General features: G+C 44.2%; 1 protein-coding gene across 3 annotated transcripts in view; it reads left to right on the forward strand.

Moving 5' to 3' along the window:
* St6galnac3 (ST6 N-acetylgalactosaminide alpha-2,6-sialyltransferase 3) overlaps positions 1-21,635 on the forward strand; it is a 551,413-nt gene extending 529,778 nt beyond the window's left edge. For 2 of the 3 annotated variants that reach the window (XM_045138458.1, XM_045138461.1), the window contains exons 4-5: positions 18,210-18,317; positions 19,381-21,635. In XM_045138458.1, coding sequence (XP_044994393.1) covers positions 18,210-18,317; positions 19,381-19,567 — 295 coding nt within the window. In that variant the 3' untranslated portion in view covers positions 19,568-21,635. The remainder of the gene's footprint in view (positions 1-18,209; positions 18,318-19,380) is intronic. The other variant, XM_045138459.1, reaches the window with a different exon arrangement.
* The last annotated feature ends 491 nt before the right edge of the window (positions 21,636-22,126 follow it).

A 22,126-nucleotide genomic window follows, 5' to 3' on the forward strand; every position in this document is an offset into this window, starting at 1 on the left:
CTCACTATTGCCGACAATCCATGCACGACGGGCTCCCCTCAATTAAAGGCGACCATAGACTCCACAGGTGAACTGCAGGGAGTTGATGCTGCTCTGAGGCCTCAGGGCCCCCTTGTCACCAGCACTGTGATGTCTCAATAGGAAGAAGAGACACAGATAAAAATGATGACATGAGGGAGAAACCGACATGACTCAGTGTCTAATGGGGCCTACAGCCCTGTGAAGAGGGCAGCATCAAGGTCACATCATGTCCTGAAGGACAATGGTCCATTTAATGAGGCATATTCATGGGATAATAGGATGGAATGACGTGAAATAACTCAGGAGCTGCAGTCATCTATCTGACATGTCCCTAGGCTGTATTCATATTTCTATCAATTCCTGAGCCACAGCAGAAGGAAGCAGGACTCACACTGACAGTCCAGTCGTGGACACTCTCCTGGAAGGTATCAATGAGCAGTTGTCCTTTGAGCGGCTTCTTGGATGAGCCCAGCCCCATCCTGAACGCATTAGTCCTATGAACAGCTTGCTGGTCAGACAGGCTCACGAGGAGCTCAGCCTGAGGGAAACAGCAGCTGCTCTTATGGCCAGGGTTACTCAAAAAAGTGACAGACTCAAAGCCATTTGACGCTGTAAAGTGGCCCTCTGATGGGTAAATTGATGCAGTGGAGCTGGGCCTGACTGAAAGAGCTTTGTGCTGAGGGAACTAAAGAGGCTTTCCTGGGGAAGCTAGCATGTAGATGTCGTCCCTGGCTGGAACGGTGAGGTTGGAGGCCGAGCTGAGAGTGTCGGGAAAGGGTAGCCACAGAGGCAGGGAAGGAGAATGAGCCGGGCCCTCAGCTCTGGGCTTCTCAGCCCTGGATGGGAAAAAATGACACTCTTTGTTTTCTGAAAGTTTGCTTTGTAATGGTCGTTCAAGAAACGGAAATTAACTTAGTTGAATGGATATTTTCCCTCATAATATCAGGGATTCTACAATGACTGAGACTCTTGACATTGGTATATCTTTTGTGCATCCAATAAAGGTTGAAAACTCTTCCCAGATTTAGAGTCTTACCCTTGTCTGTTCCCCTTCCTATCCCCCTCTCTATGTGAGCAGCCCTTCACTTCAGCTTCTTACTCAGGAAATTAGAAAGAAGGCATTTGGGGAGGGCTCAATTAGAAAGGTGTTTGCCATGCAAGCATGAGGACCTGAGTTCAGATGCCCAACACCCATGCGTGGTGGCACACCTCTTTAATCCCAGAGCTGGGGAGGTGGAGGCAAGAGGACTTTCTGAAGAGCTAGTCAAGCCAAATCAGTGAGCTCCAGGATTGGTGAAAGGAGGTGGCAGAGAGTGTTTGGAAAACATCCAGCATCCATGTCTGGTGCATGTGCATGCATGTGTGCACACACACACATCATATGTACACACACATACACAAAGTACAAAGCTGATTTCAGTCTTGGTAGTCATAAGTGTGAGTTACAGGTCGCATGAGTAGAAGGAAAGAGGGTTGAAGACTTCATAAGTGACTACTGGTGTTGTCAGGAGTTGGACTCGGGCACGGCTGGAATTCCTCACAGTGCCCGGTGTGCCCTTAGGCATGCCAGAGTCTGTTACATCATCGTGAGAAAACAACAGCAGAAGCTTTCTTGGAAGAGATGTTGGCAGTTTCCTACTTAGAAGAGTCAATCTTCCAAAACCTCAACTCAGTTGGCCAAGACAAGTACCTACCATATACCAGCAGAACTGAATCAAGTAATAGGCCAATAAAAAGATGACTGGGTTTGTGTATGGTGTGCGTGTGCATGTGTGTGTGTGTGTGTGTGTGTGTGTGTGTGTAGAGGACACAGGTCAATGTCAAGTGCCTTCCTCAAATGTTTTCCACCTTATTTTTGACACAAGAGTCTCTCTCTAAAACCCCTACTTCAGTGAGTCTAGCCAAGAACCCCTAGCCTTTACCTTCCCACTGCTGGGATTATAGGTTTGCACCATCACATGGTGTTTACATGGGTGCTGGGGATGTGACCCCAGGATTTCATGACCATGCAGCAAAGCATGCTACCCACTGAGCATTCAGCCCAGCTCTAAGTGGGATGTCTTTGCCCACCAGCATCCTTTCACTCATGAGTTTCCAGTCAGTTTGCAAGTCAGCTATTTAAAAGCTGGGACACATTTTCCTAAAGATTCAAATGCTGATAGAGAGAATAGACTCCGAGGCTAATCATCAGAAGCTAATTTAACTCATAATAAAGTAGAACTCCACTTGTAATAGAATCTTCAAGCCTAACCTCCAATTACCCTGGTGATTTTTCAGCCCCATCTGCTGTACCCACAATGCAGTCATCCAGGAAGACTTTAGGAAAACACCCAAACTCTCCCCCTAGGAAGTCAGACTTGGTTATCAATAGCAGTAGTGGAAAGTGGAGCTTTCTGAGGCATGGAGATGTCTCACCAACAGTGTCTCTGGGATGATGTGGCCTGTGACCTGAAGGTAGAGATCAGGCTTCTGGAGGTGGAGTGTGGGACCTGCATACTGAGACATGGATGCCCTGGGAAAAGGAATGGAACTGTGGGCTTGCAAATGGAAACTCCCTTGGTTTCTTGATAGTGAACTCTTGTGCAGGAGTGGGGAAATAATGGACAGGGCTAAAATGCTCAGCTCCAAGACTGCGAAGATTGGGTTACGGCAGTGGGCTGGGCGCTAGCAAAGATCTCACTGGTGGTCATTCTATTACTGACTTTTCTCACTGCTGTGGCAAAGCACCCAACAAAAGCTCCAAGAAAGGCGGGGCTCACTGTGGCTTACAGTTTGAGGCTACAGTGGCAGGAAGCTCGTGTTATGAAGCTGGGATGCCTCACCACACACATCTTGCTGGAACAGAAAGCAGAGAGCTGACAGGAAGTGGGGCCGGGCTTTCAATCCTCAAGGCTGGTCCCTTGTGCCCACTTCCCCCAGGAAGGCTCCACGACCTGAAGGTCCCACAGTCTTCCAAAACAGTGGCACAAGCTGGGCACCAAGTGTTCAAACATGGGATCCTGTGGGCACATCTCCCATTCCGTGCACGAGTCAATGTTCTGAGCCAGTCCCCTCTGCCGGATTCTTGGGGGATGAAATACCCTCCCTTCAACTCACTGCTTTATTTTGGGCTAAGTGCTTTGCAGAATTTTACTCCTTGCATTCTACTTCTAAATGTGCATCCCCGTCATTCTCTTGGCATGATAATGGGCCCTTGGGTACAGCTGAGAATGAGAGAAGGAAATACAATAAACAAGAGGGCTACAGAAATAGCCATCTAAAAGCCTTCAGATCCCTAGTCACTTAACTTCTAGGCACAAATGCAACCCCTGTAGTTGGAGTTTCAGAGTTCAGGTGAATGGAATCAAGCGTCAGCACCCATGGACACCTGCAAACATCCCAGTGTTAGATTCTTGCTGTGTTGTTGAGTCATGTGGAATTCTGACATTCTGTGACTGCTGGGATGTAGGAAAATCTGCAGAGACAAGACGTACATGCATCTTCATAAATGACTTCCAGATAAGCTTTATTTTCTAAGTTCTACTTTGTAGTTTTCTTGGCACCTCCTAGAATCTACTCTCTCTTTTTTTTTAATTTAATTTATTTATTTATTTGAGAGTGACAGACACAGAGAGAAAGACAGATAGAGGGAGAGAGAGAATGGGTGTGCCAGGGCTTTCTAGAATCTACTCTCTAGTTTGGTCTTTATGTTCCACTTCCCTCTTTATGACATGGTTACTCTTGATCAATGAAAATACTCACCTGAGGAATTCCAGAGATGTGTGGGAATTGTATCTCCTGTTGGAAGGAAGGGAATTACTGCTCCTGTCCCTACTCAGAAAGGTGGCCTTTAGAATACCGGAATCTATCTATCATTGACATTTTTTCATACCATATATACTTTTCCTGATGTGGACAGAAGAAATTAGTGTGAAAAGAGATGGGTTCTACAAGATTCTGGAGGCTTTAGTGTGGATGAGCTGTGTCCAGAAGAACTTCTTCCCAGGCATAGACTTACTATAGGCAGCAAGCACACAGGGCTTTCCCTCATTAATGGTGACTAAGCTAGGTTAACCCTATAAGAAGGCCACCCCTACCCCATGCAGAAGCGTCACCATATATGGAGCATGATTTAACTGGAACAGCTGAAAAAACCTCAGATGAAGAGTTTCCTCCTCATCTTACCCACCACAGACATCTCAAGAAAGAGTGGACATGGGACTTTTTAAGGAACTAAAATCCCAGTGCAAAAAATTAAGTACTGCTGTATTCTAGGATATGGACACATGGCTTGCTTTTCTTTGTGGAAAGTTAATTAATTTTTTTTCTTTTTAAGACAGCCTTTCATGTAGTCCCAAGCTAGCCTGAATTCACAATGAAGCAGAGGCTGTCCTTGAACACTTGAGGCTCCTCGCTCCACCCTCAGAGTGCTGGGATTACAGGTGTGTGCTACTTCCCAGCTCAGATAGTTTAATAGGTGAGATTCCATCAGGACATTAGCCTTAACTATTTAGTGAGATTCTTCCTTTATGAGTTTACTGTACCAGGAGCCCTAGACTGACACCTGCTTTCATATGCTAATGCAAGCCTATTGTTTGTCCAATAAATTATGCATAAGACAGTGAATTAATGCCATCATGTAGGGAAAGCGACAGGCTTTAAAGCCTCTTCTTTGGGTTCAAGACTAGAATTCTAAATGCCTGAAGACTTGGGTGTCAGGTTTGGCTTCCAACCTTTTCTGAGTGAATTCGTTTTAGTGAACCAGATAAAAACAATTTTAATACATGTTGGGGAAAGGAGGTATATTTTAGCATTTCCTATTGAAAATAAATACTTCCCTCCAAATAACTTATTTCTGAACTTACTGAGCCATGGAACTCGGTCAGAAAGATGATAATAGCCTTGGCCAGACAGAAAGTAGCTGCAAAATTAGTCCTTTTTAACCAGAGGAAGCTCACTCCTACTTGGTATTTTTAAATTTCACATTCAGGTGTGGTTGGTTGAGCTCTTTCTAGGGTGACTTTGACAGTGATCTCAGTGGTAGGGAGACATTTGCCACAAGGCTTGGATTCCCAACCTCTTCCTCTGAATTAAGCCACCCCACATCACTGTCTTAATCCAAGGTTACACATTTTAAACCATGAGAGCAGGAAGTGGATTAATTGGCATAAAGGAGAGATTGGTGGGGGTGGGATGGGACAAGAGAGGGTAAGGGGGCATGAGTACGATAAAAACAGATACATGCATGAAGTCCACAAACATAAGATTAAACAGCTTAAAGATTTTTAAATTTGCTGCTTTGTGGTAGTTTGAATCTGTGTCCCCCAATAGACTCAGATGTTATTAAAGTTGAGTTTGCAGCTTCTGCCCCTAGCAGGAAGACTCCTGCGGGGGCCGGGGGGGGGGCGGGCAATGGTGACAGATCTGAATTCCAGCCTGAGGTATGCAGAGTGCTTGAGCTCTGGTCGGGGTCGGGGACCCAGAGCGGCTTGCTTGTGGTGTTGCTGGTGGAGGGTTTTCTCTCTGCACAGATTTGGTAAAGGGAACCAGCTTCTCCACCATCACAAAACTTCCCCTGATCTGTAAGCCTGAAATAAATGCTGTTCCTCCCATAGACTGTGTCTGGTTTGGAGGTTCATTCCAGGAGCATAGAGCTGACCAGGATATGCTTAGAAGTTATTTTGAACATGTAATTTTTCATCTTGAAAGAGAATGGGAATTCCGAAAGCATTATTGTCTGATGCACACTCGAGTCTGATCCTGTTCTTCAGGGAAAGCATAGTTAACTCTGTTCTGGTGATTTCAGAAATCATTCCAAAATTTCAGTGCCCCGGGTTGGATACTTATGCTAGGGAGTTCTCGCCAGGGAGGTTCCTGATGCCCTCAAACATTGTAGTCCATTGCCAAGGCTCTTGGTTACCCACCAGAACTTGATGGTAAGACCTTATTGCTGAAGACTCCACGTGCTTGAGTTGTAGGTCACTGAGAAATCAAACTGGAGGTGAGCTGGAAGCCTCCTCCCTGTTGACTAGCTGTCAGGATACTGGAAAAAGCCTTACAGCTGGTCAGCCACACTAAATATGCCAACTGGTGCAATGTTGGGGGCTCACTTCACAGGAGGAAATACTAAAAACCTAGTCAAAAGCCTATTACTGGGGAGGTCATGTGCCCTAGGAGAGAAATGACTACTGTAGTCTAGCTAAAAGGATATATTATACCCACCAAACTGCCCTCTAAATACTTATGTTTATGCCCATATACCAATGCTACTCTCACTTTGGGTTAGAGAAACTTCTCTTTTCAGATGATAGTGACCACTGGGATGATTTAAAACTCACCATAGTGCTGAGAAGAAGTGACAGTGGAGTGTTCAGCACTAAGTGAGACTTCTCTATCAAACATCTTGAGGCTTAGGGTCCATTGCAAAAGAGGAGATGGAAAGAATGTAAGAGCCAAAAGAAGAGGAAGAATGCTTACAATACTGTCTTCCAGACACAAAGAGGTCTTGATATCCATGATGTCACTGACACCACCTATACAAGACCTACAGAATAGGAGGGGAAAATGATGACACCAAAATGGAAGAGACCCTGATTAGAAAGAAGAAGGGATCCCGTGGAGGAGCACGTGGAGGCAGAATGGGGTAGTGAGAGGGAATTACCATGGTTTATTGTCTAGACTTGTGGATGTTGTCAATAAAAAGTTTTCAAAAAAATTATTGCAATTCTCTTCTAAATGGTAGGAAAATTCTTCTGTCTATTTAGAAATATTCCTTCCTGATTATAATCTTTTCCCTTTTAAAAAAGTTTAAAGAAAGTATCTTTTTTTAGTTGTAAGGAATAGCTGATAGGAGAGCTAGAATGGAAAGTCAAGTTCTTACTTTAATTACCTTATCAGGTTACCAGGGGAACAGGCTCCTATGCCTTAGGTAGAGAAAGGTGATTAGCATTCAGAATGCTGAACCCACAACAGTTTGGGAAAGGCATGATTTTAGAATAAGCTGAAGGATCAGTTAGGAAGAAGCAACATGTTCAAGTCTGAGTATAAATGTAGGATCAGATCAAAGAGGGGTTGTCGATAAGAATCAAGAATTTGTTGGACGTGAAGTCCCTGAGGTACCTGGAGTAGTCAATGGACTTGATGTTGCTGGAAAAGATTTTAGGGGTCAACCAATGCAGCTTCAGTCTTAGGTTGCAAACAGCCTACACGTCCTTCGGCTGAGACAAACCAAAGATGGGAACTTATTAAAAGGCTGCAGAAACAAAGCACTTGAAGTCAGAAAGGCCTAGAGAGTGCAGTGTTTCATGACTCACTCCTGACTCCTTTTACAGTGAGTGAACACATCCAGACAGCTGGAGTTTGAACACAACCATGGCTGACATTCTGAAAAGTAGTTTGCAATGAAGTTACAAACACAGGCTTTCAAGTAACCGTAGTACATCTCTACTGAAAATACAAGTTTGCATGTGTAATCTCCTAATATAGACTTCTAAGTATTGCAGTGAATAAATTAAAGACCCTGTATTAGCTATTTATCCAAGTGAACAAATACCTGACAAGAAGCAACTTGAGTGAGAGGGAGTTTATTTAGGCTCGCAGCTTGATACGGCCCATAGTAGAGAAGGCGTGGTGGTGGTGATGGTGGAGGAGGAGGTGCTGGTGCTGGTGGTGGTGAAGGTAATGGTGGTGGTGGAGATGATGGAGGTGGTGGAGGAGGAGGTGCTGCTGGTGGTGGTGGTGATGGAGGAAGTGGTGGAGGAGGATGTGCTGGGGGTGATGAAGGCGATGATGATGATGGTGGAGGAGCTGGTAGAGGAGATTCTAGTGGTGGTGATGGTGGTGATGGACATGGAGGTGCTGGTGGTGGCAAAGTTGATGGTGGTGGTGGTAATGGTGGAGGTAGTGGAAAAGGAGGTGCTTGTGGTGGTGAAGGTAATGATGGTGGTGGTGAGGATAGTGGAGGTGGTGGAGGAGGAGGTTCTGGTGGTCATGGTGGTGGTGATGGTCGAGGTTTGGTGGTGGTAGGAACATGGTGCAGTTGCTTACTCACTTGTCAGTGAACCAGGAAGCAGAAAGAAGGCAAGAAACTGAGTCAGCTATCACCCTCAAGATTATTCCCCAGAGATCCACTACCTCCGATATGATCCTACCTCCCAAAGGTTCCACTGCTTCCCAAAATGACATCACCAGCTGGCGACCAAGTATTCAAACACATGAGCCTATAGGAGACATTGTACATCCAAAACATAACAGAACCTAATCCTTCCAATGTATTCTTTTTAAATTTAATTTAATTTTTATTTATTTGACAGAGAAAGAGAAAGAATGGACACACCAGGGCTTCCAGCCACTGAAAATGAGCTCCAGACACTTGTGCCCCCTTGAGCATCTGGCTAACATGGGTCCTGGAAAATAGAACCTGAGTCCTTTGGCTTTGCAGGCAAACACCTTACCCGCTACACCGTCTCTCCAGCCCCAATGTATTCTTGTTGTACCATCAAAGAAACTGTAGCCAGGAAGAAATGACATGGGAGTGTTGATAGTGGAGCTAAAAGATACACTGAGAAACCTCAGTGTCTACCTTACAAGACTCATGATATCTTGTGCAATATTGAGAAGAGCAAAGGCCAGGGTAAAAACTTACTTAAGAACCCGAGATTCCTGGTGTCAGAATGTCCTCAGGAAAGTACTCTATGTTTCACATCATTGGTCATTCATTTGTACAATAGGAATATTAGTGCTCAGGGTGGGTGACTTGTGAGGGTTAATCCAGATAACCAATTGCTATCTATTGACACATGCTTAGTGCATATAAATTTGCTATGGACAACAGACACCATCAATTAAAAATGTTAGTTGGCTTTTTTTTCATAGGTGCATGTGCCGTGTGTGGGTAGGTGTGTTTGCATGTGCTTGGGCATGTGTATGCAGGTACGTGTATGGACGCCAGAGGCCAATGTCAGAGGTCTCCTTCAATTGTTCTCTACCTTACTTGTTTAATATTCAACTTATTTGTGTCAGCGAGGGGAGTGCCAGAGTCTCTGACAGCTGCAAACAAATACCAGATGAGATGCTTACACCACTCTTTGCATCTGGCTTTACATGGGGGCTAGTGAACCAATCCTAGGCCATTAGGTTTCGCAAGCAAGATCCTTTAACTGATGATCCTCCTCCCCAGTCCCACACCTTATATTTTGAAACAGAGTCTTGCACTACATATTAAGCTCACCGATTAAGGTAGACTAGCAAGCCCAGAGAGTTTTCCTGTCTCTGACTCCTCAACACTGGGATTATGGGAATATGCTGCCATTCCCAGCATTTATATGTGAGTACTGGGTATTTGAACTTGGGTTCCCATGCTTGCAAGGCAAACATTGTATCAACTGAAACCTCTCCCCAGCACTTGGTCAGCTTTTTGCTTCTTAATAAGTGACCTTAAACTCCACAGTCAAATTTTTGTGTACTATTTGTGAGTCTGTCATCAGTTATCCTTCACTTTCTTAGATGGACTTGGCTTCAGTCTAAGGCTCATGTCTGCTCCATGGATTTTCTCATCCCAAGGTGCACCTGGGGTGCATCCACCTTGGATATATTGTCCTTCAGAGGAGAGGATAAGAAATGGAATTGATGCTTCTTTAAATGTCTGTGGTCATCACACAGGTTCACTTCTGTTTGTGGTGGTGTGAATGTCTGTCCCCCATACACTGTTGTTTTATTAAGCTTATAACTCTGGATTCCAGCTACCTTGCTGAAAGAGGTGTTTCTGAGATACTGCCTCCAGCCCTAAGGTGTGTTTGGGGCAGATCTGGAGTCCTAGACTAAAGGTATGAAGAGCAGTCTGAGCTCTGCCTGGCTCCCTACTGTTTTGTTGCAGTTATGTGCCTGTGTGTGGTACTGGCTGGTGATAGTTTCTCTCTCTGCTTCGATCTGTGAAATGGGACCAGCCTCTCTCACTATTATGGAATTCCGCTGGATTGTAAGCTTCAAATAAATCCCTTCCTCCTATGAACTGTGTCTGGTCTGGATTTTTATCCCAGGAAGGTGAGGCTGATTACAACACCGCTCATATTCTATCAGTCAAAGCAAGTCAGTGTGCCAAGCCAAAAGCCAATGGGGCAGGAAACCTGTGGTGACCACAAGGAACCCGTGTGCAGGGACAGAACAAATAACATAACCTGGCACAGGAAGGAATCATGAGAATCTGTATCCATCGAGACAAAGGGCTCTGGAATAGCTTGAGTAGTCTGAAACTGGAACTCACACAGCTCTGCGTGTGGACCCTGAAAACATGGGGACATTTAGGAAACACGGCAATCAAGGAAAGGTGATAGACTTTGATGGTTAACACTGACTGTCAACTTGACAGGGTCTAGAATAACCTAGGAGACAGACCTCTGGACATGTCAGAAGGACTTTCTAGTTTAAGTTGGTTGAGGAGGGAAGACCCTCCCTAACAGTAGGTGGCACCTTCCATGTCTGGAGAGATGGCTTAGCGATTCAGGTGCTTGCCTGAGAAGACTAAAAATTCATGTTCGAATCTCCAGGTCCCATGTAAGCCAGACGCACAGTGACACAAACACACAATGTTGCACATGTGCACAAGGGAGTGCATGTGTCTGGAGTTTGTTTGTAGTGGCAGAAGGCCCTGGCACACACATTCTCTCTCTCTTAAATAAATAAAAAGAAGAAGGTGAGCTGAATACAAGCATGCATCTCCACTACCTGATTGCATGTACAGTGTGACCAGCTGCCTCATGCTCCTGCCTCATGTGTGCTGTAGTCATGATGGGTTGTAACCTCTTGAACTGTAAACCAAAGTAAACCCTTCCTTCCTTAAGTTGCTTTTGTCAGGCTTTTTTTTTTTTTTTTTTTTTGTCACAGCAATGAAAAGAATAACTAGCAGAACAAGATACAGAGTTTGAAAGTACACAGTGCTAAACCTTATTCCAGAAAGTTCCCTGGTTGGAGGACATAGCAAAAGGTGAACAAATTCAACATTACCAAACCTCAAAGGTGTTTCAGAGGGTTCATATCCTTGGAGTAGCAGAAGTGTCTATTTCCATTTCTACCAGGACAAAATAATACTCAGTAAATTTAGTGTTTATGTTACCACTGTTTCTCTAATAAATATGGCATACCCAGATCCTCCAGGAATGTACCCAGGGAGCCTGCTGAGGAGATGGAGATCAAATGAGTCTGTTCTGGTTCCCGGCATGGTTTGTAACAGATGAGCACTGATAGTTGCATCCATCATCACACATTTTTAATTTTTATTCTTAGTCATATGTTGTTTACATTCGTTCTCAATTCTGAATTAATGAGGAACTTAATGAGGAAGGAAAACATAATTCTGCCAACTTTCTCCTATAGACTTTCTCTAAAGATCCATAAATTTTGTTCCTCTGAAAAAAATAGCTATACAAAACTTCCAGGGTTCTCTAATATTTTAAAACATAATGTAAGAAAGAAAACCAGTATGTTTGACTCTTTTTCCTAGCCAAGAATCTGTGATGAAAATAAACACCGATGGTATTGTTAGGTGCATTTTAGAGACCAAACAGAGTGGCCCTTATGCTTGGGTTCCATTACTGTTTCCCACTGGACAGCTCTGTAAGCCCTTGGTTCAGCCTGAACCTTGCTCCTCCTTCTCGACCTAGTGGCTGTTCCTAGTGAGTCTTAAATTGTAGCTCAGCCCTTCATTCCTGCTGGAGGAGGACTCTCCTCCACATTTCCTGGCACTGTGGTTCTCGCTCTTCTCTGAGTATTCCTTGGAGGCCTCTTTGACAGTCCCAGTTTTGAAAACAGTTTCCCCATCTGGGTCCCTGACTTCAACCTGAGCTGGGACCAGAGGAACGCTCTCTTTCCAGGGCTTCCTCCTCGTGCACTCCCTCAGAGGATAAGAGAAAACAGAGTTTTAGTTTGTGAGGTGGTTCAGGAGCAGGAGGACTATATATAAGTGAATAATTAAACAAAAACAAAATTGGAGGCTAAGATCACAAGGTCTGTCTAAGGCGCAACAAGGAATCCAAGTTGTGAAGGCAAAATCCAGAAAAAAAAAAAAAAAATCCAGGGAGACCCAATAAGGGATTAGGTTTGTTGTGGCCTTCAGGGACATCCATTGTCATAGTGCCTGGCTGTCACGTGTCAAGTTGCCGTAGCCTTCATTGTGATCCACAGAAGTCTATCTTCTCACCGTGCTGCAGGCTGCGAGTGTAAGGTGTGGGCCCCGACACCACTGGTCTTTACTGAAAGACGTCTTTTGGATTTGCGTGGCTTTGTGCTGGGTCCTCACACAGCAGAAAGAGAAGAACCTTCCATCTCTTCTCCTATGAAAATGAGTGCCACCAGGAGGCACATGCTTTTATAATTTCACCCCAGTGCATTAGCTCCCAAAGAGGCTTCGTCAAACACCACGCACACCACTCTTGGAGTTAGGGCTTTGACAGATGAACGCTGGGATGCTCTCAGCCCACAGCGCTCATCCACAGGGCCTGGCCGAGGACTTGGCCAGCGGTGAGTGAAGTGGACCCACATCTCCACCATTGGTTCCTACCATTTCTGGGGCTCTGCTATTCACTTACGAGTGAATGTAATCCCGGCAATCAACATTTCTAACAGCAATGACGTTATGCTCAAGGACAAGAACAAAACAACCTTTTAATTTCTGAGATGAATGAACATAGTAATCTCTGTGCGTGGTATCTTCCCTCTCTATAGCAGCCATAAACCACGCCTGTGAGCTGCACTGCGCTACTTTTAAATGTGCATTTGGAAAGAGCACTGCCGTTTGTCATTCCTGTGCAGGTTCCCTGCCGCCCCTGTAGGTGGCCCGCTGACGTGGGGTAAGGAGACTCCTGGCCATCGTCTCACTACCAGTCATGTGGTTGCTTTGCACCAGTTCACTGTGATGGCTCCCCGGTCTTCCTCTAAGTCACACTGCTTTCTCCATGCACCCATGGTCTATTTCTCATTGTTTTCCATTCCTGGATTCTCTTCACTTGGTATGGTGTCTTGAGAATAACAATCCATTAAAAAGATTATTTTTTGTACCCATTGGAAGATGTTAGGGCCGTTTACCAACAATTGAAGTCAGATCTGAAAGTTCTGATAGATAATTTGTTAAAAGTTGCTGGCTAAGCATGTGTTAGGGATGTCCCACTGGTGCAGACATCCATCACAGGGCCAGCAAACTCCAGTGTTTCGATCACTCCCGACTCCACCGGTGTACAGGAACACACGGCCGGGGGACACTGGGACTGTCTCCAGTCTTAAGCTCAGCTCCCATTAGGCTAGTCCACAATGTCACATGGAATCCCAGAGCGTCAAAGATCAGCAGCAGCTGTGTTACTTGCTGAGCTTCTTTGTTTCAACATACTCCCTCATTACCCACATGCTTTGAAGGAAACAGGGAAGAGGATGCTTTAATTGAGTGATCTATATTCTGCCCTGCCAGAGAGTTCTTCTTAGAAGGGTATCTGGAAAGTTCCTTTGCTATTTTTATTCATCCTGCTAGTGGAGGGTATTGATGAGAGAGTTGAGGCCAAATAACATTAAAACAAGACACGAAATATTGATTAATTTTTTTTTTTTTTTACTTTCTCCTTTTACTCATGAGGAGGCAGCATTCAGAAGTTGCTGCCCATAGTGTGCAGTCCAGGGAACAACCATTGTGGGGAAGGTCCTGATTCCCTTTGGGCTTTTAGAAATGCTTATTCTGCTTTGGAAATATTACCTTTGAGTGCCCAGGTTTGGTTTTCACAGAAGACATAGGGAACAATAGAACGAAGGCTGAAAAGTTTGCATTGAAGACCCCCAAGGAAGCCTCCCACGACGGGAAACCATGCATGCCCACGGAGCCTCCCGAACTCCCTGCTTCTCACATGTCATGTCTTTTTGCTCTTTTCCTATTGCAGATCGGGACTTGCTGTAGTCCAAGTGGATTTTCTGATGAGGAGGGTTGTGCTAAAAGGTCAAAGAGTCACTCAGCATTGCTTAAGCCTGAATAGCTTCAGAGAGACTTGCAGAGAAAGGAGCAGGGATAGCTTGATAGAGGGGCAGTGGTAGGCAGAACAGGGTCTGTAAATAGGAGAAACATGGTTTGATGGGAGGATGGACACCCTGGGAGCACTTTATCCAATGCCAGGAGGTGACAATGGATCAAGAAGATCAAGGAGAGTTTGCATCAGAGGAAAGTGACGGGAAACTACACGGGGCATCTCCTCCAAAACACCAACTGCACCAAGATATATAGCCCTGATGAGAGAGCACTATTGTTCTGCCCATCAAAGCATAAGCTTCTCTAGTTCAAAACCCATCATTGAAGGAATAATTAGGAGATCATCCTGTGAGTAAACAGTGAACTCAACATCATCCATCATCCAGTTTTCTTTTGAAGAGAAGCCATATCAAGCAGCCCAATTCCTCCCCTGAGCTTACATGGAATGGGGCAGCTCTTCGGTGGAACACAGTACGAGAAAGGGGCTTCACACTGGGTTTTCAGAAAGGAGAGGATAGGTGTGTTCACAAGCAGGGGAGCAAACCAAGAAAGGATGATGACAGCTCAAAATACCCAGACTGGTAAAAATAATAAATAAATAAACCGAAGTTTGACAGGCAACAAAGCCATGTCTTTATGAGATGCCTTTAGATATCAAATAATAGGGGTAAACCTCACGGGGGTAAAGTTGCTTATATTTCATTGGTAATAAACTAGATGAAAGGTATTTTAAATGATAAGCCTTCAAGCATGTGCTACATCATTGCATTGACAGCATCATTTTTCCATGAGATGAGCAGGGAAATTTTGAAGTTTCCAGGTTGTAAGTATCTTGATTACCAAGGAGCGGTGGGATGTAGAGCTTGGCCGGTGGAAACAAATGATTGATAGCTTCCTGGTAACACTCCTGCCTTTATTTTCCCCTGCACGGCTCATTATTCTGCCACATTAACTTAAGCTTTCCTGTTGTACTGAATTAAGGGCTTAAATTCTCTTATCATCCCTATGGGAATCTTGATTGTTTATTTGTGGATGGTGATAATTGTTTTTATTGATCCCAAATATGCTAGGTATAAAGTGTGCTGTGGCGGCTGGACAGCTGGTACGTAGTTAGTGCCACATGCATTAGTGACAAATTACAAGGTAACAATTTGGGTCCAGAAGGGACTCTTTAAGAATTTTTAAAGTATTTGAGACCTATTCCTGGGCTTTTCTAAGTTGAAAAGCATGAGAGATCTCATGTATATCACTTCGTGTCCTTTTTCTTTTATCAGTTGTCATTGAACATTAAAGGGCCCATTGGGTATAATTGACATCCACTTCTCATGCACTGTGCAGCAGTGTGGGGTGTCTGTCAATGGTACCACCTCCTGAATTCCCAGAGCCAGCGCCACACAGACCAGTGAGTTCCTTCGGGGATTCAGAGCACCAAGTTATCTATCCAGAAGAACTTCTGGATTAATCCAGCTGGCAGGAAATTCCATTGCAAAATCATTGCAAAGACATTAACTCAGAGGATTTTGAGAAGAAACTACTTTAAAAAACCCCAACATGTACTGTAGGTAGGAAAGCATGTCATTTCGTGTCTCTAATATACCGGAGGCATTAAGGGACAATCGTGCCACTATCTAATTAGCAGCTGCTTTTAGGACACAGCACCAGGGCAGTGTGAACCTCTCCCATGTGAGTATGGTGGAACACGTGTTGTTGGAAAAGCTCTGGTGCTAATCAGCGTTGTCTGTCTACCCAAACACAAAATAAATCAGGTCAGACCTAGAAGGAATGGAACACCGTAAGTGTGGTAAAATGTCTTTATTAGGTGGTAAGGTGGAGCAATCTTTGCCCAGAAGCCAAACCCTGACACTGCTGACCCCTTGCCCTGTGGCAGAGAGGATGGTGAGTGCAGAAAGCACCTTGGCAGTGTTTGCCTCTCCTTGCAAACAACCGAAAGGCCAACATCAAAACAAACATTTCTTTAACAAAACGCTGACTGGAGAGATGGCTCAGCATTTAAATGTTTTCCCTGTGCAAGCTTGCCAGCATGAAGAGACCCCAGCCACCTGGACTTGACTCTCCAGGTCCTACACAAACAGCTGGGTGTCACCCTGTGTGCCTGTAACCCCAGACCTGCAAAGGGGAGAAGAGAGCAGGGATCACTTGGGCTCACAAGGAAACAAGCTACGGTGTCGGCAAGAAACTCTGGCTCATGAGAACGGGTGGAAGAGCGATGGAGCGGATAGCGCGTGTTCTCCTCCAGCCGCCTGCTGTGAGCGTATGGGCACCGCAAGGGCTCATACCTGTGCATACACCATACACGCCACTTGACACACACACACACACAAGTAAAAAGGATACACTCATCAACCTCCTCTGTTTGTGCTGTTCTTAGAATTCTGGTATGTTAAACGTTGACACTGATGGCTGAGAGGGGAAGGGAAGGATGGATGGAGGGGGAGGCGGAGGGAGGAGGGCCAGACTCAGGAGTCCTAGCTGAGATCTGTGGATGGCATGATGTTGAGGAAGTGCAATTACAGGCCTCAGGTCCGGGACATCCCTAAGGACCTGCTACTACTCTCCAGAGGGCAGAGCCCAGAGAGATGAGTGTTCTGGTTTCAGGTGGGTGAAGGACTGGCCGCTGAGTTCCATCAGCCCAGAGTCCACATGGAAGGTGGGAAATGCGGTCTGTTTCGCTGTTGTGCAGTTTTCAGACAACTTATGGTAATCCACCTGTCCCTTTGGGGAGAGATTTTTCGGAGACAAAATGGTCATGTGCTTCAGAGAATTAGGTTATCCTTGCCAAAGATCAGTCCGGAGATGCATCTTGAACCATGGGACTTGGCAGGCTGTGCAGTCAGCGCCAACTGCCTGAAGAGCCCCTCCTCACCATCACCTCACGCCCCAGCTCTTCTTGACCATCCCAGGCACGCATCCACATGTGTGATTTTTCCCTGTGTGATTTCACCTTCCTTACCTACTTTTCCCAGGTGTGGCCCACATGGCTTTTCCCCATTTACCACTCTCATCCTTTCAATATTTGTTTTTAGATTTTTGCTCTTATTTCCATGAAACCTGACCCCTGATGACTATTATTGTACAGCTATCTCTAAATCTAATCCTCCAGCAAGCACAAAGACAGAGACTTGGATTGTTTTATTCATTCCTATACTGGTAGCATCTAGGAGAGTTATCTCACATAATAAGTGTTCAATAAAAATATGTCAAGGAGGTTGGTGACAGGTTTCGGGCAAAAAAAAAAAAAAACACTTTTCACGTGGTAATTGGTCAGATGTTTAAGAAAACATTTGAGGGGCCGAAGAGATAGCTCAGTGGGTAAGAGTTCTTGCTATGCCGAGTCTGATCTCCCTCACCCAAGTAGAAACCCAGACATGGTCACACATACCTGTAACTCCCATGTTGAAGGGACCAGAGACAGGGGGATTGCTGGGGACTCTGTAGTCAGACAGCCTAACCAAACAGTAGGGATCTGCATGTCCAACCAGAGACTCCGTCTCCGGAAAATGAGGTAGAAGAGTGATGCAGACAGACACCAGGTGTCTTCCTTTACCCTTTGCACATGAGTATAGAGGGCACACACTTCTACACATACATGCACATAAACCACACACATTCAAAACCATTCAACACAGGACCTCCACACAAATACTACACGTAATATACACCAAAAGCTTAAAAAAAAACAACCAGAAAATGTTTCGATGTTTTCACAGATCAGGTTCATATATACTTCAGCCAATTTTCAGTTAGAAGCCAAAGTACCTTTGAGATGAAAGTCCAGGTAAGCAAACGACACTGTTATCATTCAGTCCCCATCAGGGCTCGAAGCAACTTTTAGAAAGCCTGACTTCTGATATATAGCTCTAATTTGTGCCTTATGGAAAATCAAATAAATTATTTTTCACCTGAAGGGAGCAGGATTATTTGACTTCAGATATTTGCCATATGGCTTCTCTTTCACACCGCATAGCTTTGAGGATTAAGGTGGTAAGAGCAGGAGCATGCCTATAAATTATTCAGAGATAATTCAAAATAAGTGTGTATCCTTGACAGATTGTCAAGTCTCTTAATGCTTCCTCCTGATAACAAATGCTATGCTTCTGATAAAATGTGGCTTGTTACTCACACCACTCTCTTGTTGCTCTGTGTGTGTGTCCTGTGTTCTGTGTCATTTTGTGTCTGCTTCTGTTCCCCACAGAGTCCAGTCTGGTTCCTATCTCAGCACGGGCTGGTTTACCCTCATCCTGGCTATGGATGCCTGTTACAGCATCCACGTCTACGGGATGATAAATGACACCTACTGCAAGTAAGATTACAGGAAATTATATTTATGTAGCTCCAGTGCTGATATCTTGTCAAAATATCACAATTCATTGAAATGCTATATATCTGAGAAACAGATAAAACCATGATTATTTCCTGGTATTATTTTCTGACAGAACCTCTCTTTGTCAGTGCATTGCATTCTAACTCTTTATTCGGAGGGAGGGGTTCAAAGAAAAACATTTACCACACCCTGATGTCAAGTATCAGAAGCAATAGTCCCCCTCTCCCTTAATCACAGGCATGTCTGGTTCTCTGTGGCTTGGTGATACAGAGCAAGTTCAGTGGGAATTTAATTTGAAGAAGCAAGTCTGTCATTTCTGCTGCACTAGGGCTTGATGGACGGCCATCCAGTCAGTGGCGATATTTGATCATGGACAGCAAAATGCTCCCGAAGCTTCACAGGAACTGACACTGTAATAAGCGTTCCTGGATTAGCAACTCACTAACAAGTGACTAATCTGCCAGATCTTTATTTAAAATGAGCCTGTTTATCCACAGCATCTCATAGATGGTGGGATAGTTTCTAATTAGATAATCAAACAACTTACACTTCATTAGGACAATGAAACATATTTCTGCACCAACAATTGGCACAATATCATTCAGGGACTGTCTAATCATATTGTCCAAACGTAACCGTCAGTCACACTCTTCATGAACAATATTCTCACCCTGAGCACATCACGAAGAACAAATAAACCACAATCTGACTGAAAGAAAATCAGTTGCCTTAGCTCTGAAGGACCGTCAGGCCTTCTGAAGTTTGCTTTATCATACATTGTGTGCTCTTTCAAGAGACAGCTGTCTGTTTGAATGAATTGGCGTGCTGTATAAATTTTATTTGGTCTGTTAAGGCACTAAGAACTGGTCCATCTTCCTAAAAGCTTTCATACGTAATAGCTTTTAACTGAGTTCATCGACAAGAACCACCTACAGGTCTGCAAGTCAATGCATTTGCTGGACACATAATGGATTTTTGTAAATGAATACTGCATCCCTCATCTCAGTCTTCTTCTCTGTTTTCTCTTTTTTTCCCTCTCTAGGACAGAGGGGTATAGAAAAGTCCCTTACCATTACTATGAGCAAGGAAGAGAGGAGTGTGATGAGTATTTCCTTCATGAACATGCTCCATATGGGGGACACAGGTTTATCACCGAAAAGAAAGTGTTTGCCAAGTGGGCCAAGAAACACCGAATAATATTCACACACCCAAACTGGACAGTGTCTTGACGTGGCTTCTGGGGTCTGGACACATAGTGAATCCTCATCATGATACTGCAACCGGGATGCTGGCGGAGCTCACGATGACGATGCCTGGAGGACAGTGACAACGATGCGGTTCCTGAACATTCTCTCTTATGGATGGTGACTGGCTAGCCATTTGAACTGGGGATTCTGTGGAAGGTGGTAGCATTCATTCTGCTCTTACTGATGGTTCAGTACTCCACACAGCACTTTATAATTTAACTGGAATTGAAATGAAGGTTGGTGGCATAAACAACCGTGACTTAAAACATGGGAAGGTTATCTTCCAAGGTAGCAGCTCAGAACTCTTGAACGGTAACTTCTAGAGCCATGCTCCTGGCCTCATGAGGCGAGGTCACTGGGTGCATGGCCTCTGCACCAGGGCAGCTCCACCACCATGAAGAAAGGCTGGTTGCTCAACACTGCTCTAAGGAATGCCGTCAGGGTACAAGTGTCTACCACAGTGAGCCCAAGCGAGGGAAGTTAGGGCTTTCTGACATACGTTCTGCCCTCAGAATGTCAGAGCTCCAGCCTCATGCCAGTAACTGATTAACAGTAAAGAGACCATGTAATCCCTACATGTCAACTACCTGTGACTATCTCAAACACTTGATTCAAAAAATACAAAGTAACACATCTCGATGACTTTCCACACTGATAACTTCATCCTTACTACTCAAAACAATGTAACTAAACACATTATTAGAATGCAGTATACTAATGTTTAGTTATTTTGGTTGAGTAATAAACATTTCAGAAGGTTCTTTAACATGCTAGATACCAACTTCAACACTGTAATAACACATACTGTGAAAACATTCTCAGAACATAACCATAGGATCTCCACACTCTGCTTCCTCATCTGACAGTACTAAATTCCATGCTTTTAAAGACTCACAACACAGGGAAAGCAAAGCATATTTTTACATTAATTTGTATCCTATCATACTTCATAATATATATTTGTATATTCAAATTTCTATTTTATAGACCCAAGAAGTGTCTCTCCACATATTGCATTATCTTTGCCAAGTGCCAACTGTTCGACATGGATGATTCCTCACATGAAATCTGACCAGAGGGTTAGCCTTCATTGGGTTAATCTTCCCCATGGTGTTCGGGTTGCTGTGACCCACAAATGACAATGGTAATGACCTTAGTGCTTTGTCCAAAGGGCTTTGTCATTACAGTCCTCTCACACATGGCTGATGCCCAACACCACTGGTTTGGAGGGTTGCTTGCATGTTCTGCCATCTCTAGCAGATGACCTGTAATGTGTTCATTATGCTGATGTAGTCCAGGTTGCTCTATTTGCTAATATTTGTATAGAATAGAACTCACATACACTAGTAACCTATTGATTTCAGTGCCAAATATAACAGATCAAGATTATTCAAAAAATATCACATGGCAGTCTTGGTCATAGACTAGGAATCCTGTGAACTTGTGATTTTTTTTTTTTTTTCATAGCTTTGTTTAGGTGAAAGAAAGACAAGGACACAGAGACAATAGGAAGAAATGAAAGCAGGAAAGTACAGTGTCTTGGCCTTGAGACAGGCTTGAAACAATTCTGTTCTCATAAAGCCTTGATTGTTAAGTGTTGCAAGTTGATTAGCTGAGAGTAGCAGCCTGGAGTTCAAAAACATCCTAACACAATGGTTCAAAAGACCAAAGTCAGCTTGAACTTAACTAATGCTTTGGAAGCTGGAAATAATGATGCATTTGCCTCATGAAGGGTCATGATGAGTTGTTAAAATGTGCCATTTTTCCTGCCCTCTTCTGCCACTTTGATATCCCCTTGCCCACATCCATAAATATTACCATGCCCCACTTACATCACTGGAGAGAGTGATTATTCTTTTCTGTTTCCTTGTGTGATTATTAGTTTTATGAATGTTAGTGTTTTTTTTTTTTTATTTTTTAGAGCTAATAGTGGATAGCAATCTCCACTCAAGGGAAAAAATAAAGACAAACGTGAAAACTGTAATTCTGACTGCTCTCTCTGTCACGATACACAAGTTCCACTTCTAAATAAACACAAATCCTGGATTAATCAGAGTGCTTTGGGAAATGATTCCACCTGATTTCTTTAGTTGTCTGGTAAGCAGGTCAACTCAGTTCTAGCCCTTCCTCATGACAAACGTCAAACATGCCTGCCTTCCTAACTCCCCATGGCTTGCTTTCTTAGGAAGGAGACTTGTGCAGTACCTCGCTCCCCTTACAGGGTGCGTGTGGAGAAAACAAACCTTCTTTCCTCTTCCCCTCCTCTGCTCTCCCCTTCCTTCTCTTCATCTTTCTCCCTCCTTTTCTCCCTCTTCACCTTCTCTCCCTTTTTCTTTCCACTAAACACTTACTTTATATTTTTTTGAATTGTTTTTGTGCTTTAATTCTCTTTTTGTAAAGTACTATAAAGAGAAAGACTTTATCCTTAACTTGGAAACCCGCGTGAACGCTTTCCTGGGTAACAGAAAGCTGCCAGGACGGGGCCACTTGCTTTGCCTGCTGTCTTTGTTTTCCTTGCTTCCTCCATTTCCTGTTCTTTAT

This window comes from Jaculus jaculus, chromosome 19 (assembly GCF_020740685.1).
Source record: "Jaculus jaculus isolate mJacJac1 chromosome 19, mJacJac1.mat.Y.cur, whole genome shotgun sequence".
Classification (NCBI taxonomy): Eukaryota; Metazoa; Chordata; class Mammalia; order Rodentia; family Dipodidae; genus Jaculus; species Jaculus jaculus.